Raw genomic sequence first — 18,143 nt, forward strand, 5'->3', positions numbered from 1 at the left:
ACCAGTGGAGGCGCTGGGAGGTGTCACGTGGGGCAGCGGGCGCCGCCGTGAGGGGCCGGCGGGGCTGGAAGGGCGCTCACAGCGCCGGGGAGCCGCGGCCATGTTCGGGGGCCTGGGGCGATGCTTCGAGGAGGATCCCTTCTTCCGGTGAGGGGCCCGGCCGGGGCCCCCCCCCGTGCCCTGGGGTGCCGGGTCAGGCCGGCGGGAGGCGGCCCCTGGGGCCCCAGCGCTGGGGGGGGGAGGTGGCGGGTCGGGGTCTGAGGTGGCGGATCGGGGTCTGAGGTGGCGGGTCGGGGTCTGAGGCGGCGGGTCGGGTCTGAGGTGACGGGTCTGAGGTGGCGGGTCGGGGTCTGAGGCGGCGGGTCGGGTCTGAGGTGGCGGGTCGGGGTCTGAGGTGACGGGTCTGAGGTGGCGGGTCGGGGTCTGAGGTTGGCCGCCTGAAGAAGTGCTTCGAGGTTCTCGTCGCCCTGGAGGACGCGTGTCTGTGCGGGGTTAACGGCCGGGGTGGTTCACAGCCGTGCTCTTCTCGTTACCTGAAACAAAACGGCCGTGCGCAGCGTCCTCTAAAAGTACGCAGGGGTTTAAATTGTTGCCAGTGATCTTTTTTTATATACCAGAGTCTTGTCTCTTGCTCCCCTCTTCAGCAATGCTTGTAATTTTTACTGTCTCATAGCGCAGGGAAGAACTTAATCATCATTTCATAGCGACATTGACTCAGAAGAAATCTTCACCTCCATTGGTTTGAGTTTCTTGATTTTGTTTTTTCTTCAGGTTCTTAAAAAGTGGGCAGGTGCTGGATGTTCTAGCTTTTCTGGGCTTATTTGGTGTTTTTTTGCTGTAGACCATTTCCGAGCTCCTGTTGTTGATGCATATGCTAAAGGCAACACCAGGTATTCTTGCATTAAAACTTTGCAAACCTGTGTGTGAGATCAGTAAAGGCAAACTGTCTGTCTCCTTGTACTGATTTCCAGAGTGGATGCTGATGCTTTAGCTCAGCAAACGTGGTTTTTTGGTTTCTATACCACGAGCACAATGGTAGTGCTTGGGGTAGAGCATGTCTATGTACTGAACTCTGAAATCGGTTTATTTCCTGTGGGAATCTTTTTTTGCCCCTGGAACCTAAAAGTAAGTAGTGCGTCATGCAAATGCTCTCCTAGAGTGCTGGGACAGCCAAAACTGCTGAAGTATCTAGTCTGGCCCCAATTTGTGTCTTTTGTCAGAAACTGTAATCTGTAGCGGGTGAGAATGGCATCAGAGAACTCAGAGGAGCCTGAATGATCTTAGTTTTTCTAAAGACATGGTACCTGCTGTGTGGAGCTTCATTACAAGAAAAGATAAGGGATAATGCTGGTGGGTGGACGAGGAAGGGTAACACATGAGGCCTTGTGATGTGGGTTTGTTGACTGTATCTCCTAGTTACAGGATATTCTAGCTGAGGTTGCGTTCGTACCTCTTAAAGGAGAATCTACTGCTTAGCTGCAAAAGCACGTTCCTAGCGCTGGGACAGTTTCTAGAGCTGTGCAAGATGGATTAGTACACTTGGTTTCTAGGAATGTGCGCCCATTGTAACAACTGATCAGTAATTTGCAGGATACACTGTGCAGAAAACTTCACTATGCAAATCCTCTGCATGAAATTAAAATAATAATGGAAATTAAGTCTTTTTCGTAGTAATTTGTAGTGTGCTTTTGAAATGCCAGTTGCTTTCCTCTTATTTACTCATTTTATTTATCCATTTTTATTGTAGCCACTGATGCAGTTTAAAAATTGTAGGGGAAAAAAGATTGCAGAAGATAGAGGAAGGGAGTGTGTGTGAAAGAGATGAGGGAGAGACTGATATTGAGATTCATTTTCTTGGCACTGTCCTTGTAAATCTCTTTTGCATATAGTTAAGGAAATGAGCTTATTACTTCAGATAAGATTAGCTTCCAAAATAGTGTAATAATAGGCTTCTGTTGCCTCACAAGGAGAGATTTTGACTGCTGAACTGGAAATAGTGCCTGGGTTACAAGAAATATCTCCATCTGTGAGCAGCTGTCCTGGGGAAGCACCAGTCAGTCAGCCAGCCAAAGTGCTGCCCAGGCCCAGCTGAGTTTCATCCGTAATAGCCTGGACAGGTGCAGAAGCTGCATCTCCTCTGCCAAGTGCAGTTGGCCTCTGTTTTTAATTCACTAGTACACAGCTTTTTTTTTATTGTTCCAGGTGTTATTGCCAGTGTGATTCTGCAACTTCAGGCTTACATAACTTCCAAAGTAAAAAAAAAAAAAGTATATATCATACAGTTTTCAAAAATAATAAACTGAATGTATTGTTCTAGGACACTGATTTTCAACTAACCAAAAATGTACACTGAAATAAGAAGTAACATTGTACTTTTACTATAACACTGTGAAAGGTTTCAGCTGGAACACTGAGCCTTAAACTTTGGAGCTTAAGCGTGAATCGTACAAGAACTTACCAAATGAGATGCATCTTAGTGAAAATCTTCGCTTGTATATGAGTTAGCAGCATCAGCCTTTTTAATGTCTCTTTCTCCATACAGTAGACATACTTGTTTAAGACTCTAACAGTCTCAGAGGCTGAACATTTTTGTTCCCTTTATTGATCCCTGCAAACACCTGAATGTCAGATGAAGGTCAAATTAGCTACTTACTAAGCAAAATTTTGTTACTGCAGAATAGTGGATGGACAAGTGTATAAATTGTTTGTCTCCATTCAGGACTTAATCTTGAAGATAACTTAACGGTGCTTAACACGTGAAGGGCACAAATTCTGTGTGCAGAACCCTTATAGAGCCCCCTTTCTTTTTCCTCATCACTTTTATGCTATAATAGTGCAAAGTGTGCAAAAATCATGTCTGTCTCATCGAAAGTATCTTTTTTCCTCCCTGAGAAAGGTCAGATTTTAAGTCAGATGTGATCAATGGTAATTAAACTAGACTGTTCTACACCTGTTGCCATCCTATAAAATCTGTGATTTGAGCAAAGAACTTAAGATCTTGCATCCTCTACTGGAGAGACTTTGACTTGGTTTTTTTTGTATATATATATATGTATATATTTTGTAAAGGTGACATACTCCTTCTGTAGTTATGGTTTGAGTTTCAGTCATCAGAGCCATTGAGGTAGATTTAATTCCTTGGAAGCCTTCTCTTCAGACAGATTCTCTGTTGACTTTCCATTGGTTTTGTCCTACTCGGAGCATACCGAAATTGTATACTGAGGCTTGACAACACTAGATCTTTTTATGAATGGCTCCCTAAAATGTCCCTAGGGAATTCGGAGACTTCACTTTTGTTCCTAAATCTGTCACTCCACAGTATATATCTTGCTTCCCTGTCTCTGACAGTGAGAAGCTGTATTTCTAAACTGTTTCGTAGACCTTTCATTTTTTTAAAAAACAACAACCCCACAGTTTTAGATACAGGTATCAGTGTATCAGATAGATGTAGTGGAGGGTGAATGGCCAAGAGAAGTTGCCAAAGAAACTGAAATAAGGCAAAAAGGACACTTTCACAAGGTATGAAGCATTATTTTATGTCAGGTGAGACATATTACAGCATGTTATGCGCACTAAATTCAACCCATTTTTCTTAGCTACATGAAATCTATGGAATCTTGTTTTGCTTAAGATGTGTTGTAGATAACTTATTTTATGAGTGTCCTACTTCTTTTGAACTGGAAGGGACCAGGGAGAAATTTTGTTATGCATAAGTTACTGATGGCATACAATTCATATTTGTGTTTTGATAACCAAACCTATCTGAAGTTTGTGGTGTCAAAATAGATTTGATGGAAGTAAGCATATACAGGGGTAGTGCTTGTGTGCTTCCCTCATCTTGGCTTGTGCAGTGACTTTTTCCATCTGTTCTTCATCCTGTGAGAAGTGAGGGGACACTAGCTGTGTGCGAGCTGCTTATCGCATTAGGACTGAAGTTAAAGCTAGCAGTCATGTGAGTGGGGTAGATTAGGGTCTGCTTAATGACAGTGGTAAAACTACTTCTAAACTATAAAGCTCTCTTTGCACTGGAGTGAGTTAAGTCTGTGTGTAGCTTAAAGGGATATTGTTGTGTTAAAAAATCTTGTTTGAAAATTAATCCAGCGTTATGTTTGTAACCTTATTTCTTTATCACTTAAAAGGAAAAAAAAAAAATATTAAATGCAACTGTGGCACAAGAGAGTACAAAGCGAAGAGATCAAAGTGGCCATGTGGTGTGGAAACTAGTTTTCATGGGACTGGAGATAAGGGATGGGGAGAATAGAAAAGCTGTTCAGGAAACTTTCAAGAGGTGATTGGGTATGGAAGAAGTCAGAGGAACAACCTGAAGTTTTTCTTCATGGATGCGTGAGATGTCACGGGAAAGGCTGCGGTGTCCTGGAGAGAATGAGGGTGTGATGTGTCTGGGGAGTGCCAGGAAATTGATAGGAAGGAAGACAAGCTGCTATTAAGTAGAAGTAAACATACCTGGGAAATGACTGTTAATGTTAATAAAGTGGCTTTCAGCAGAATAGCAAAGGGGTAAATTAGACAGGAGATGAAGGGTGGAAATGAAACATGTTTTTTGTATGAAGTAATAACTTGTAGCCTTGGACCACAGGCAACAGTACTGATCATATATTGTGCTTCTGACAAAATCGTATTTTGCTCTTCGTTTGGCCGCAGAAATATTTAGTTCTTGTCCAAATTAGAGAATGCAAAGAATTAAGTAAGTAGTAATGGAGAGCAACTTGAGCAATGTTTTACTTGCAAGTCAAGCTTTGGGGTTACTGGTGGGATTCTGTATGTTTTTGGAAACAGAGGCTGAGTGTTTAGAAAGAGGGGAGAAAAGGGAGAAAACTAACAGGAAAGCACAAAAGCAGTAAGAATCTTTCTTCCTAAGCAGAGAAAAGGGATGCGAGAACATGATTTGTGGAAGGGGAGGAAAGGGAAAGCAAAGATGGAATAGTGGATGACTAAAGGAGATGGACCTGGCTTGAATTTAGATGATAGTATATGTTTTTAGAGCATGTGGGTCAAGGAGGATGAAAAGTAGAATGGGAGTGGCCAGCAAAATAAATTTGAGGGATGTGGGGGGGAAATCTAGTGGGACATGATGAGTTCAGTGAGTAGTACCATGCTAAGCTGTGGAAGATAAAAGTGAAAAAAGGAGAGAAAATAAATAAATAAATAAATAAATAATTCTTTTAATATCAGGGGTTGGAGGTAGAAGTAGTGATAAATAAAATATAGGTTAATTTTATAGTTCCTGGCAGATAGTAAACATAGGCTGGAGTGAAAGATGGCTGCAAAAGATGGAATATTTTTTGAAAAGATGAGGAAAGAGAAAAAGCAATATGGACACCCAAGACCATAGGAGAGCTGAGAAGACGAAAGAACTAAAACACCCAACCAACTTGAGAGATGGAAGGAAAAGTGAAAGAAGCGAGAGTTTGTAAGGAACAGGAGATTGCCCAGTTAGGTCCTATTAAAATAAAGAATTTGAATAAGGAACCATATGGAACGATTTAAAAAATTGAGTTTTAAAAATTTTAGAGCCATTTTACATAGCTTGGAATAAAACCCAGTGACTTTCTATGCAAAATACCTCTTTTTCAGTGATCCTTTTGCTGCACACCATGACTATATGCGGCAGATGATGAGAAGCTTTTCTGATCCTTTTGGACGAGATCCATTTCTCAGTATAACAGATGGTGGGGAGAGAACAGTAGATCGAAGAGCACGCCAGGACTCTCAGGTTGCTCTAAGAGGAAATCACAGAGTAAGTATTTTCTTAATCTCTAAGGGTTGCTACATGGAATTTACATTTACTGGTAATATAGTTGGCTTCACATTTCCATTTCTGTTAAATTTGGTCTGGTGGAAACAGAGGCCTGGCTCAGCTATTGCAACCTTGGTCAGATTGTTTCATCGCTGAGTAAAATGTGAATAATACCTCTCTTGGTTCCTTAATGGCCTATTACCTAGCACTGACAAACTTCTCTTAGGACTAATAACAAGTCTGTGTGTTACTGAACATTGAATATACAATATTTAATGAAATAAACATATTTATCAAATATTTGGCTTAATAAATATTATGTATTAAATGTTTCTATTGCAGAAAAGCATTAAAAGTGTCCAGTGACAGAGCCTTCTCTGAACACTTACTACTTCCTTTTTATGCTAACTTTACTTAAAAAGGTACTTTGAAATATTTATGCCTTCACTCTGCACTTTAGTATCTTGTGTCTAGTTATTTATGTTAGTTTGATTTAACACAAAGCTGTGTTTCAGCCACCTAAATAGTATCTACACAGATATTTTTAATCCCTGTTTCAACTTTGCAGCTGTGAATAAAGGCTTCACATTCTGTATTTGGTCTGATTCTTAATGTTTCCTCTAAATATAAGACTGGGAGAATTAAAGATCAGGGAAATTGATATGAAACCTAGAATTTCTGTAAATTACCACCTGAAACTGAGAAGTTGGCCATGATCTATGCTTCACATAAAGTATCTTTTCAACTCTCTGGGCATGCAGAACAATTAACAACTTATGCTTCTGTAGCTAAACCTTATCTAATTGCTGCGTTTAGAAAGGATATATGTTTGAAGTTGGTTCCTTTTGCTCCACCAGGCAAAATATTTTGCAGCTGAATGATCTCTTACTTTGATGAATCACATTTGATTTTAAAAAACAGTTGGAAGACAAGACAGATTACAAGGGCTTGTGGAACTCAGCCAGGTTTGGTGGTGGTTGTTTAAACCTAGATATTTAGAGCTTAATAAACATAGCTGAAACACAGACTATCACCTACAAGTCAAAAGGGTAACTGTCAGATTCTTTCCTCTGTGCTCATACATTGCCAGTTAGTTTCAAATATAGATGCTGCTGAATCTAATTAGGGTGTGATCTTTCCTCTACTGAAGCAGATTCTTAGGCCTTGGTTCAGTAGGTGCCTAAAACCAGATCAGACTTCTTTTTCCTTTAGAAAAAGAATATGTCAAACCTTACCCTAATAGCTTAGGAGTTGTGTCCCTTGTTCTTGGCAGTGAGGAATAAATGTGAGGCATAGAAAACCTTTATCTGTGGTTACAGAAAGAAGTTAAAGGTACAAGAGCGCTGTGTTATTTTGATAAGCACAAAAGAATTCCACACCTGCTAAAATCTTTCCAGTGTCTTTTGATGTTCCTCATGTTTCACCTACGAGTTGTCAGATGTCAAAGACTCAGCACTGATTACTTGAGCCTTGTAATAATCTCAAACTGCTTTTACTGGTTTCCCTCCAGAAATTATTCAAACACTTAAAATAATTAGATTTTTATGTAGGAAAAGATGGATATCTTTACTACCCTGTAAAATACACTTTGTTAAAATTACCCATACTGATTACTGATACTGTAATTCTATGTTTAAGTAAACTGTAGCATGCCTAAAACTGTTTTACAAGGAACAGAATTTGTTGTAACAACTTAATGTGTGTCAATATAGCATTCACATTTGAAAATGCTTTTCCTTTCTCAAGCAGGTTTGCAGTGTCAGTTTTTAGCCTCTTGGAGGGAGGGGAGGAGGAGGAAATTATATGAGCAGAAGGAAAGGGGTAAAACATGAGATACTGTCATTCGGTTTTGTTTGGATATCTGATTGTCCTATATATTAGCTTTTAGTATCTATTGTAAAACAAAGAGTTTATAAACTTTATGACTAACAACTTTATTTCCGAGGATATCCTTTTGCACTTGAGAGAGAGATAAAAGTATTATTCTTTTCTGTCACTACATATCAGACAGAACTGCAGTTTGAAAGAGTTCATAAAGGTATTCAAGAATCAGATAATTCCTTCTCTTTGTACTTAGTTATTGTAAAGTGCTTGGTGCTTCCGTCTAACCAGTCTCTCTTTAGGTAGGCTTCTATATAACTCTCCAATCTTACTTTCCTGAAACATCAATGTGTTTTCCAGCATCTCATTGCCCTGTCATATAGGGATATTCAATATCAGTTGGTCAAACAGGAACTGTACTTGCCAGTGTTCATAGCTACATCTATTTATACAACTGCAGAAGAATATAATTTGCTCATGGGGGATTTGTCTTCGGTTGGTTCTGTATATGATGATAGATTTACATAGAACTTCTTTGCAGTGACCTTTGAAACTGCTGACAAGTTAGACTTCATTTTGTTTATCGCAAGGGATGTATGGATATTTTAGAGAAATATCTTTTATATTTACATTAATCTCTTGTAGTACATAGAGTGCTTGTGAACAAGTCAGCTGCATCAATTTTTTTTTAAGCTCTAAAATTGTATGCCAGCCTTCTGAAATTTAATTACATAAATTTACATTAAAGGGACTATTGATTTGTTGATTTTAATCAACTTTCAGTGATGGGGTTCTGTTGCATGAGTAGAATGAAGTGTTTTCAGAGATCTCTGAAGCACTGTGCCATGTTTTAAATAACTTTGGTGCTAAGGTTGCTATGGTATACAAATGTTTCTCAACTTCTAGCTTTAAGCGCTTCTAGTACATACATATGAACATGACTTATTAAATGTGGTGACAGCTATTGCTTTCCAATATCATTAGTATAAATATATTACTTCTATATACCCAGAGACTACTTTGTATTATATTGTTGTAGCACACTATAAATTACCAAAGTCCTCTTGAGTGACTGTTTTTATTTGATCAGAGATGTTTAATATCACCTGCTGTGTATGAAAGTGCTGTATATGAAAGTTACTTCTGCTGTGCCTGGTAACAGGTATAATAACTAAAAGATGCTGGTCCTTTTTCTTCCAGGCAACAAGCTGCTCCCTCATGCCCTTTGCAGGCTTTTGTAGAGTGGTTAGTATCCCAGGAGCAATAATCCTTGTAGCTCTTGCTAGTATGTGCATACTGTCTGCATAACTAAAGCATGGACAAAGGCTAGTCTCAGTGTGCCTGCAAACTGCTTTCGTTGGTGTTTAGATAGATAGAACAATGTAATTCAAGAAAGATTCCCGCCCCCCCCCCCTTATTAAATGAAAATGCTGGGGTAGACTAAATACACTGTTATCAAGATTGGAAAAGTTACTACTTAGCAGCTGGCTTTTCTACATGGCGATGTATCCCTTGGTGCTTGATCTCTGATGGATATGAATGAAATAATCCATGGAGAGAGACTCCAAACTGAGTGCTGCCTGTAGACGGACACTAGTGGCTTGGAGTGTGTGTGTGTGTCTGTGATACCCCCAAGACCTGTAACACTGGTCACAGCTAAGCCAAGCCAGCTTCTGGAGACAGAATTTTCACTGGAACTGGGCTTGCAGTGGTTTTCAGCTTCAGTTTTTTGGGGGTCTGGAATATCTTGTGAAAGATCTGTTAAAAGTACCTAAGGAAAAAGAATTTTATTGTTATGACCCTCATGGAGCTTTTTGCTGCCTTTGGAAGGCTTTAAAGAGTCCTCAGATTGAAAACCAGTAGCTTAGAGTGGCTCTCACTTGCAGAACAGATAAAAATAAGCATGGGTCTTTGAATTTTCAGATCTAAAAGTATAACTTGTTTAATTATCTCTTCCAGAGGCACAAATTGGCAACTTGCTGTATGCAAAAAGTGTATTAGCTAATCAAAGGTCTTTTGCTATTAACTGCACAGGCTATGGTTTTACTCCCCTGCCACAATCCATGGCATGTAATTCCATAGGTACAGCTGATTACATAGTAATGTCATTGGTCAATGTCTAGATTTCTACCTGTAGAAAGCAGTTTTTTGGAGTTACTGACACTTGCAATTATTTGATACCCTAAATTGTCTATAATTATAGTCCAGAGGTTTTGATAGCCCATAAGGATTCACATTTCTTGCTACTCAAGAAAAAAAATGAAGATTTTCTATACTTGAATTTTACTTAGTTTTGTGCTTGAACTGCAGATTTTATTTTTAAACTTTTAAATACATAGCCAATTCTGATGTTCCCAGTAGTTGGAGGAACATGGGATGTTTGCTATTCTAATTAGCATCCTGGTGTTTCATAGCACCTTAGTAGTGCAAAGGGCTGCTATGTGCAACCCAGCAGCCTGCCTCTTGCCAAAGCTGCTGCGTTTCACAGAGCCCCTGGGAGCTCTTTTCCCCGCTATTCTCACAGCCTCGTACCTGTGGACCAGAGCGTGGTGGTGGCAGCATAGTAGCTTTCCTGGGAAGCTGCTAGGCATGCGCGTGTCTAGAAGCTCACCAACCACCAGCGCGTGGTGTTTGCTCTTAACTAGCTTACTCCAACCAGAGCTGCTCATGTCAGAAACCAGGCAGCCTGGTAGGGAGTTTGAATGGGTCCTGAGGAAAAGCTCCTAGTAGGAGAGGAAAGGCGTGGTGAAAATCATCTTTATCATCACCACCTGCTGCACTGGAGAGGAGCCCAGAGGAGGATGCTCATTTGGGACAGCATTGCTGTCTTCCCAGATGGTCATTTAGGAGAGCTCACCCTTTCCCTACTTTCTGTCTCCCTGTCTCTCTATTTTTTTTGTTTTGTTTTCTTCCAAAGGTAGCTTTCATCAGTATGGTCAGTACATGCCATCAGCTACAGATCCTATTAATAAAATTCTGTGCATGTAAACCTGTCTTAGTATCTATCCTCTGTGCAACACTAGATCTTCTGCTTTCATGTAAAAATAACAAATGAATGTTTTGTTGAATACATCTATAGCATCAAGTAATTAAGCTGCCATTAAAATACCAAGTTATGGTTCTCTGATTTTTCCATGCTGCACTTTTACAAGTAATGTACACTACTTTTGCAAAGCAACAGCTCTGTCTGCTGGGATGCATTTTCATTGTGATTCCATATGCATTAAAGGATTTGCATAATAGAGATAATTTGATCTTCAATAGATTATGAGGCATGGGGGGTCATCTAGTACTTTTTACAGCAGAAGCTAGTTAGGTTAGATGGTATATGAAAATAGTTCTTGTAAATTGGCCACAGTGTGAGCTTATTTTGACATTTGAGTGTCAAATCTTTCAATTCTGTCTTTCCAGTATCTCCAACTTAATAATCAAGCTCCCCATGATAGCTTTCAATTTTTCATTTGAAAAGATGCATTTTTGGCTTGTCTATGTCTATGAATTGCAGTCTGTGGAAACCTTTTTGATGGTCTGATTTGCATTAAATAATGCATGTAAAAGAACAGCTTCCAAGCTTTAGAACTTGGAAGAGTCAGAAGACTGTGTTTTAATTTTAATGTCTTTTCTTTTAGCAGGATGCAGATTTTGGGGAACCTTTTTTTGCAATGGACAGGATGATGTCAAATATGAGAAACAGTATGCTGGAAATGCAAAGAAAATTTGTAAGTTTTTAAAAAATTGTTCTAAAATTAATTATATTGGAGAATGACAGTTGTTTGAAATATTACTCAGAAAGTCCTGCCAAGAAACAGGTTACTAGTCTTAAGCAGATAGTAAGAATTTATTCCACGCCACCCCCCCCCCCCGCCCCCGACTATATCGTGGTTGTAATTCTCTATGCTGTCACTGATTATTTGCAAACAACACTACTTTGAACATATGCTTGATTCTCTGGGGGTTAGAACTGCTGCAAGTTATCTGGTCTCTGGCTGTTGCCAGAGCTGGCACCTTAAGTGGAGGAGCAGTTTAAAGTGTTACTGTACACTTAAAACCAACAAACCCACAAACACCTAAATGCCACCCTCCATATAACTTCCCTCTGGTTTTATTTTCAGTGCTGCTTCTTTCTTCTTTCTTCACAGCCTTTGAAGATAATGCTAGTATCTATTAAGTGTTGCTGAGTATATGTATGTACTGTGTTTTACTGGCCTTGTAAAATGGCTTGTAACCACTGTTGCTCAAGTCCTATTTCACCTGAATTCTTTACACACCTTATTGTATACTGTATGTGGCAAGACTGATGTTACAGGTTCATCTTCATTACTAAACTGTGCCAGGGCAAAAAACTGCTGCACATGCTTTTTACTTGTTATTGTGTTTCCTGGCATGGGGAGACCTGTAGCCGGACAAGGGTAGGACAAGAGTGAGGGCATATCAAATGCCAAGGTCTCTTTCCAACAGGCCATATCTATGGTGCCAGGACTGAGGGTTAATTTGTCAGAGGGATATTCTTTTTCATAATGATAAGATAGTCTCAGAATGTAAGTAGTACCTTTTATCTGCAAGTTTTACTTTTATTAATAAAAAAAAGTCTACATTGCTTGTAGGATGACCTGTCCATCCATCCAGATGCACACACATTCAGCTCCTCCTCTGTGATGACATACTCCAAAATAGGGGATGAACCACCAAAAGTTTTCCAAGCTTCAGCTCAGACACGCACAGCTCCAGGAGGTGTAAGTAGTCCTGAGATGCAGCAAAAAGGTGGTATGTAATTATTGGAATTTTATGTTCATCTATACCAAACCACAGCTTCCTTCAGGTTCTTTTTACTGGAGACAGTTACGCTTATAATTTAGAAAAATATATGCCTGTTTAAATATTGCTCTATATTAAAGGCTTCTTAAGCTAAAGTGCTGTTTTCTTCCTTGTAATTTGTATGCTTCTAAGTATACATCTAAATAAATTGTATGCCTATCAAAGACTGGAAAAACGGAGTGCCATAACAGCTGATTCTTCAAGACGGTTTCCAATGTCTTTCTCTTTGCTATAATTAATCCTCTTCTTATACATTTAAAATTCTGTCTAAAATATAAGATAGCAAGAGGCAGTCTATTTATGCAAAACATGGCTTCAAATCATCCCCTTTACTCATGCACTTGTAAATGCTTACGTAACGCTTCAGATGAAGATGCCCTTTCATTGACTTCCTTGCAGCTGTTGCATCTAATTCTGCTAAGAAATTTGAATTTGAATTTGAACCCTGAAGCGAGGTTCATGAAAGACTATATGCGAGCAGTAAAGGCCGTTGAGCATGATTGGCTGTGGGATATGTTCAAGCTCAAGCAGACACTCAGTTATCAAAAAGGTTCTAATAATATACCTATGAACACAGTGTTAAGTGGTTGCCTGGGTTTCAAGCTAGTCAACATGACAACCTAGTAATTAGTTGTCCTTTCATGCTGAGAATATTGGCATCGGCTGTTACTCATTCTGTTGTCAAGGAGAATGTTGAAGACTTGTCTGCATGTAGTATATTTAGACTAGGCTTTTTTTTCCCCCAACAATTAATATCCAGTATGTACGTTACTTAAGGAGCTTTAGGTGTTCTTGTTTAACCCTCCTGTCTGTTGGCAGAAAGAAAATAGACTTGATCTGTGCTTTGTTGGTGTATTTTCAGCCAACACAGTAAATGAGACAACTGGAAAAGCCTGTAAAACTTAACTTTTTCAAAAGAAAGATACAAAACCTTTGGGGAAGAAAATTGGATTTTGGTTTTTGGTTTGTTTTTTTTTTTTTTTTTTTTAACTTAACTTCTTTTTTTGGTTGGAGGGACATTTACTTCCCTTTTTTATATAGGTTAAGGAGACAAGAAAAGCACTTAAGGATTCTGAAAGTGGACTGGAAAAAATGGCTATTGGTCATCATATTCACGATCGTGCCCATGTCATTAAAAAGTCAAAGAACAGCAAGACTGGTGATGAAGAAATGAACCAAGAATTCATCAACCTGGATGAAAGTATGTCTTTTTGTGCAGTTTTCTAATGGCCTTTACACTGTTGTTTCACATACCAATTTTGAAGTTCCAGCTTGAGACATCTTAAAAGGGACTGTTTTTCAGACAGTCTGAAAGTCTACAAATCAAGTTTCCTTAGTTGATATAAATTTGGACAACGTAAGTTAAAGTAACCAGTTAGATGTGAAAATGTTGTGTTATAATGCAGTTGGTACTGTTTGCTTGTACAATAGCTGCTCATATTTGAAAATACTTTTAATTATACTTTATGGTTTCAAACAAACTTTTAACAGAATTTTACTATTTGCTGTGTGTTTGTTTGTGGCTAATATATAAAATACATATGTAACAGATCCGTGGTTAAAACCTGCATATACTTTTACAACATAGTGACTTTCAGGGTTTTTTATTTTTATCTTCCAAACATAAGCCTACTGGCACTAAGCTTTTAGTTGTCTTTTACAGATCCCCTGTAAAAAAACTACAGAAATAGTTTGCAGGCCAGGTGGAGAATCATGGACCACAAGTTTAAAAAATACCGTTCAAAAAACCCAATTTTTGTTACATGTTTTGTCTTATCTCGTTTGCATTTATTAAAAAGTAAACTTCAACTGTTTTTCAGCTGAGGCCCAGACCTTTGATGAAGAGTGGCAGAAAGAGATTATGAAGTTCAAGCCATCTAGAACTAGATTCACTTTAGAAGCTCCAAAATACAGAAGTATTCATCACATACCCAAGGAAGTAAGGAGGTAAAAATAGTTTCCTACCAGAATAAAGAAATACTAGCAGCAGAATGAAAATTCAATTCTGAAGCAATCTGTTCATGAACAAACAATGCTTACTGGCAATCTGAGGAGAAATTGCATGGTTTATTCCTCCTTTCCTCATGATGCTACAGTGTAAGGCAGTATTTTTGTTAGACTAAATTTCTTCAAAATTTAGGTTTTTTACTTTGAAAATTACTCAATTAATCAATAGGCTAAAATGGTGAGTGTTTTTTCTAGAGAAATATGCCAGTGCTTTTAGCTCAACTATGTACAAATGTTGTCGCTGCTCCCACAGTCATTAAACTGGGTTAGTTGGATTAAGGTACAATCCTTAATGAAGAGTAGGTTGATCTGTTCTCTTGGGTAAAAGGAAAGGCACCTTCTATATAGTTGGAGATGGACACACCCCTCTTTTCAGGGTTAGATTTCAAATGAGACCTCTTCTAATCTTAAAATCAGGAAGTCTGTGTAGGAATGAGGAGTTTATCTGTAAATGCAGGAGCTCCCCTGCACAGACTGCCATCTGCAAAGCTTCAGGTTTTTTCCTCTCCTGTTGACATCGTTTCAGTGGAAGTTGTGACACCTTTATCAGTGGCATGTTTGGTAGAGAATGCTACAGAAGGGAAATACTCCTCTTCTGTAAACTACACTGTGCACTTTCCCTCCAGCACTTCTTCAGTTCTAGAGGTTTATTACAGAGGCTACTTCACCTTCAATTTCAGTTTTCAAACTAAACTGTTTCTTTCTCCTCATCGAGTGTGCAAGATAAGGAAACAGTCCAACTTGATGGTGGTAACAATGGAAGTAGTTTTGGAGGGAGAGTCTCATCTGTCTTACAACTAAAATAACTATACCTCCACATAAGCAATTAACAAAATGTATATTCCCCCACCCCCATATCGTATGGTGGTTGTGATTTTTGTTGTTCTTTGTTTCAGAGAGAAACCACTTGCGATTGCAGGTTCCAGGGAGCCCAGAGTTTCTTTGGAGAATCTCAATGTGAAAGGAACACATGTCCCCATCAAAAGCAGCAAAAAATAAATTGCTTCCATTCTCCATTTGAATGGAGTTTCTTCAAAGAACATAATGGTGCTGCATTGCTTATGTTATAAGTATACACGTATATATGACCAATTTCTGTTCTTTGTTTTAGTAAGTATTAGCGTGGCTTGCTACTCCCATCTCTTGACAACTGAATGTTCTTTAAAACTTCAGACCCTTGGTTAAACCATCTAGTTTCAGTAAATTAAAAAACCAGCAACTTTCCAACTTTCCACTTAAAAGCACTTTAATGGATTATCACTAATTCTGTTAAAAAAAAAAAAAAAGCTTTCATTTGCAAGATTTTTCTGCTACAACTGCACCAGTCTCAGTTACGAGACTTTTTATTAAGCCTTGTAGTGCAACTACTTTTTCCCACACTCTGTAACTTGCGCAGAAGGTAAATTATCTTTTTATTTTGTGTGGCTGAAATAATTATTAATTTTGTAGGTGCTACTGCAATTAACAGAAATTAAATAGCCATTATATATAATCTTGCTTTAAAATCATACTGTAAATTGTTACAGAATCCCGAGATTCACCTTTCTTTAACATGACGAAAAGTGAGAGGAAATACTAAAATGGCAGATACTTCTAATAAATTTTAGTTTATTAGCGTTGTTATGTTCATAAGCTGTGCTTGCATCTCTTATTTTCTGTGCCTAGACTGTCAATTTTGTATTTTTTTGATCCTTTGGATATTTCCTTTGGAGGTGGCTCATTATTTTTCATTCTTGAAGATTCTCTGTAGTAGCTTTTAATTATTCTGTAATAATACCACTGTGTCCTCAAACTCAGCTGTAACTATTAATCAGAAAAATATGTGGGAGAAATTGGTTGAGTAGGCAGTAGTTTAACTGGATAACAAATGATTACACCATTCTTCTGCTCTAAAAAGCTAGAAGAGCCCTGCATACAGGAAACCATTTCCCCCCTTAGCTGAGATGAGATGTGTTTGTATTCTTTTCTGTCCTGTTTTTAGTGGATGTAGAATGATCTGAAATCCAACACTTGATCTCCCTTGTTGTTGTTGTTGTTGTTTGGTTAAAGAGTCTGGTGTTCTAGAGAAAAGCCAATTGTGTGACTGAGAACAGGAAAGGTCTCTGTTTTAGAAGCGTTAAGTTTGTGTGCTGTTTTATGCAGAATTGATCCCCATGTCGTAGTGTAAGTGATTTCTGTAGACTATAACACTAGCATTAGCACTATAGCATATATTTCAAGGCTAAAACATAATAGTGCAGCCTTAAAAAAAAAAAAAAAAAGGCACTATTTATAAAAGAAAATAGGTTTGGTAAGTTAAGATTAATACTTGTTCAGCTAAAAAGGCAATGGCCTTTAAATCACTTCTTTCTGCAGATGCCCCAGATTATTTAATTCTGTGTTTATTAATGTGCAAAAGTAATCAAAAGTACTTCTGTTGAACTCTGACAAGGGAAAGACGATTGTTTCTTTGCTCGTTTAATGCAGTGGTCTCTTTCTATTACTGGAGCAAATACTAGTGGCAATAAGTTTGTGCTATTGAACCATTCTACGAGCAGCCAAGGTAAGAGATGGTTTACTTTAATAGGCAGGGTATGTTCTAGAGCAGACGTGTGCGTGCGTCCCTTCTGCCACCCCTGATACGGGGGTAGCAACCTCCGACAGAAGGACAGGCTGAAACAGCGTGATATCAGTCAAGCCTGCCAGAGGATGTCTGCCAGAATCCCGAGTCTAAAGGATGCTTTTGCTCTCCTTAAAAAGTAAGAGTACAACTCTAGGGCCTGATCTTCCATACCCTGAAGGCAACATCCATTTTGCAATAAATGTCATTGAGAATGTAAGGCCGTGGAGGTGTTTTCCAGGTATGGCACTTAAACCTCCCAGTAATAGAACACGAAAAACTTTCCTGCTGTTTAACTTCAGAAATACTTGATTTGAGAAACACTGCTATTTAACAGAAAATAGTATTTACCTGATGACTCCGATTTTTGTCTATGCTTTACTGAGATAAAAAAACATGATATGTACGTGTAATCAATGAAACAAGTACGTACTATGGTTTTAAAATTATAGTGGAAAGAGGCTACTATTCACTACAGACTACTTTGTTATGCAAAACAATGTTCTAAAATGTAATGCAGAAGAAACTGTTCTATGTAGAAGCATCTGAAACTGTAATTCTTTAATAAAGTTATTTATTATTTATGGTTATTGTTTGGCTTACTCTACACCACAAAATGACTTGTGCGTTACTTATTTTGGGCTGCTTTGAAACATTCTTATATGTGACACCACTAGCAACGCAATGGGGGCAAGTATGCCCCTCCGTTTCCAGAAGGAAAACATGCATGTACCACAAAAAAAAAGTTTGCTAGAAATGAATGGATGGGGGTGGGACTTGACTATGGTGATGGCCAGGCCCTTTCTCTGCTGCAGAACTGCTCTTGGAGTCTCCACTGGAACTGTTCCTGCTGCAATCCTAGTAGTGGGGGATATTTTTTTTCATATATTTGAGACTATAGGTACACACTGTAGCTTCCCTGAGCTCTGACATGAACCTCTGTATGCCGTCTCTTCTAACAGCCACGGTATGGATGCTCTTACCCGATTCCAAATGCGAGAATCTCCTCTTTCACGGTGGTGTTTACGAGAGGGAAGTCGTGCAGAGCAACGGCATCAACTTCACCTCCTGGCCTAAGCCGGGCCGCTCCGCTTGTTATCTGCAACGCCGGCTTGACTGAACCTTCCTGGCCGTTGCAACCCA

The 18,143-nt window shown here is 38.9% G+C and overlaps 1 protein-coding gene across 9 annotated transcripts; it reads left to right on the top strand.

The window, feature by feature from the left end:
- Positions 1–11: 11 nt before the first annotated feature.
- Positions 12–17,584, top strand: MLF1 (myeloid leukemia factor 1). 9 transcript variants are annotated; one of them, XM_041126995.1, is made up of 9 exons: positions 36–147; positions 772–890; positions 5,596–5,758; positions 8,780–8,824; positions 11,212–11,298; positions 12,184–12,312; positions 13,436–13,595; positions 14,215–14,341; positions 15,298–17,584. In XM_041126995.1, the coding sequence occupies exons 1-9, from the start codon at positions 121–123 to the stop codon at positions 15,398–15,400; spliced, it is 960 nt and encodes a 319-aa protein (XP_040982929.1). In that variant the 5' UTR covers positions 36–120; the 3' UTR covers positions 15,401–17,584. The 9 variants fall into 9 exon arrangements, with proteins under 9 accessions (XP_029884709.1, XP_029884710.1, XP_029884711.1 ...); XM_041126994.1 differs by having other exon boundaries at positions 37–147; positions 11,209–11,298; XM_030028849.2 differs by lacking the exon at positions 772–890 and having other exon boundaries at positions 12–147; positions 11,209–11,298.
- The last annotated feature ends 559 nt before the right edge of the window (positions 17,585–18,143 follow it).

The sequence above is a fragment of the Aquila chrysaetos genome, chromosome 10 (assembly GCF_900496995.4).
Source record: "Aquila chrysaetos chrysaetos chromosome 10, bAquChr1.4, whole genome shotgun sequence".
Taxonomy (NCBI): Eukaryota; Metazoa; Chordata; class Aves; order Accipitriformes; family Accipitridae; genus Aquila; species Aquila chrysaetos.

Coding starts and splice junctions, on each gene's coding strand:
- MLF1 (XM_041126994.1), top strand. CDS start 121: ATGCTTCGAGGAGGATCCCTTCTTCCG. Junction 13,596..14,214: donor ATTCATCAACCTGGATGAAA/GTATGTCTTTTT, acceptor ACTGTTTTTCAG/CTGAGGCCCAGACCTTTGAT. Junction 14,342..15,297: donor ATACCCAAGGAAGTAAGGAG/GTAAAAATAGTT, acceptor TCTTTGTTTCAG/AGAGAAACCACTTGCGATTG.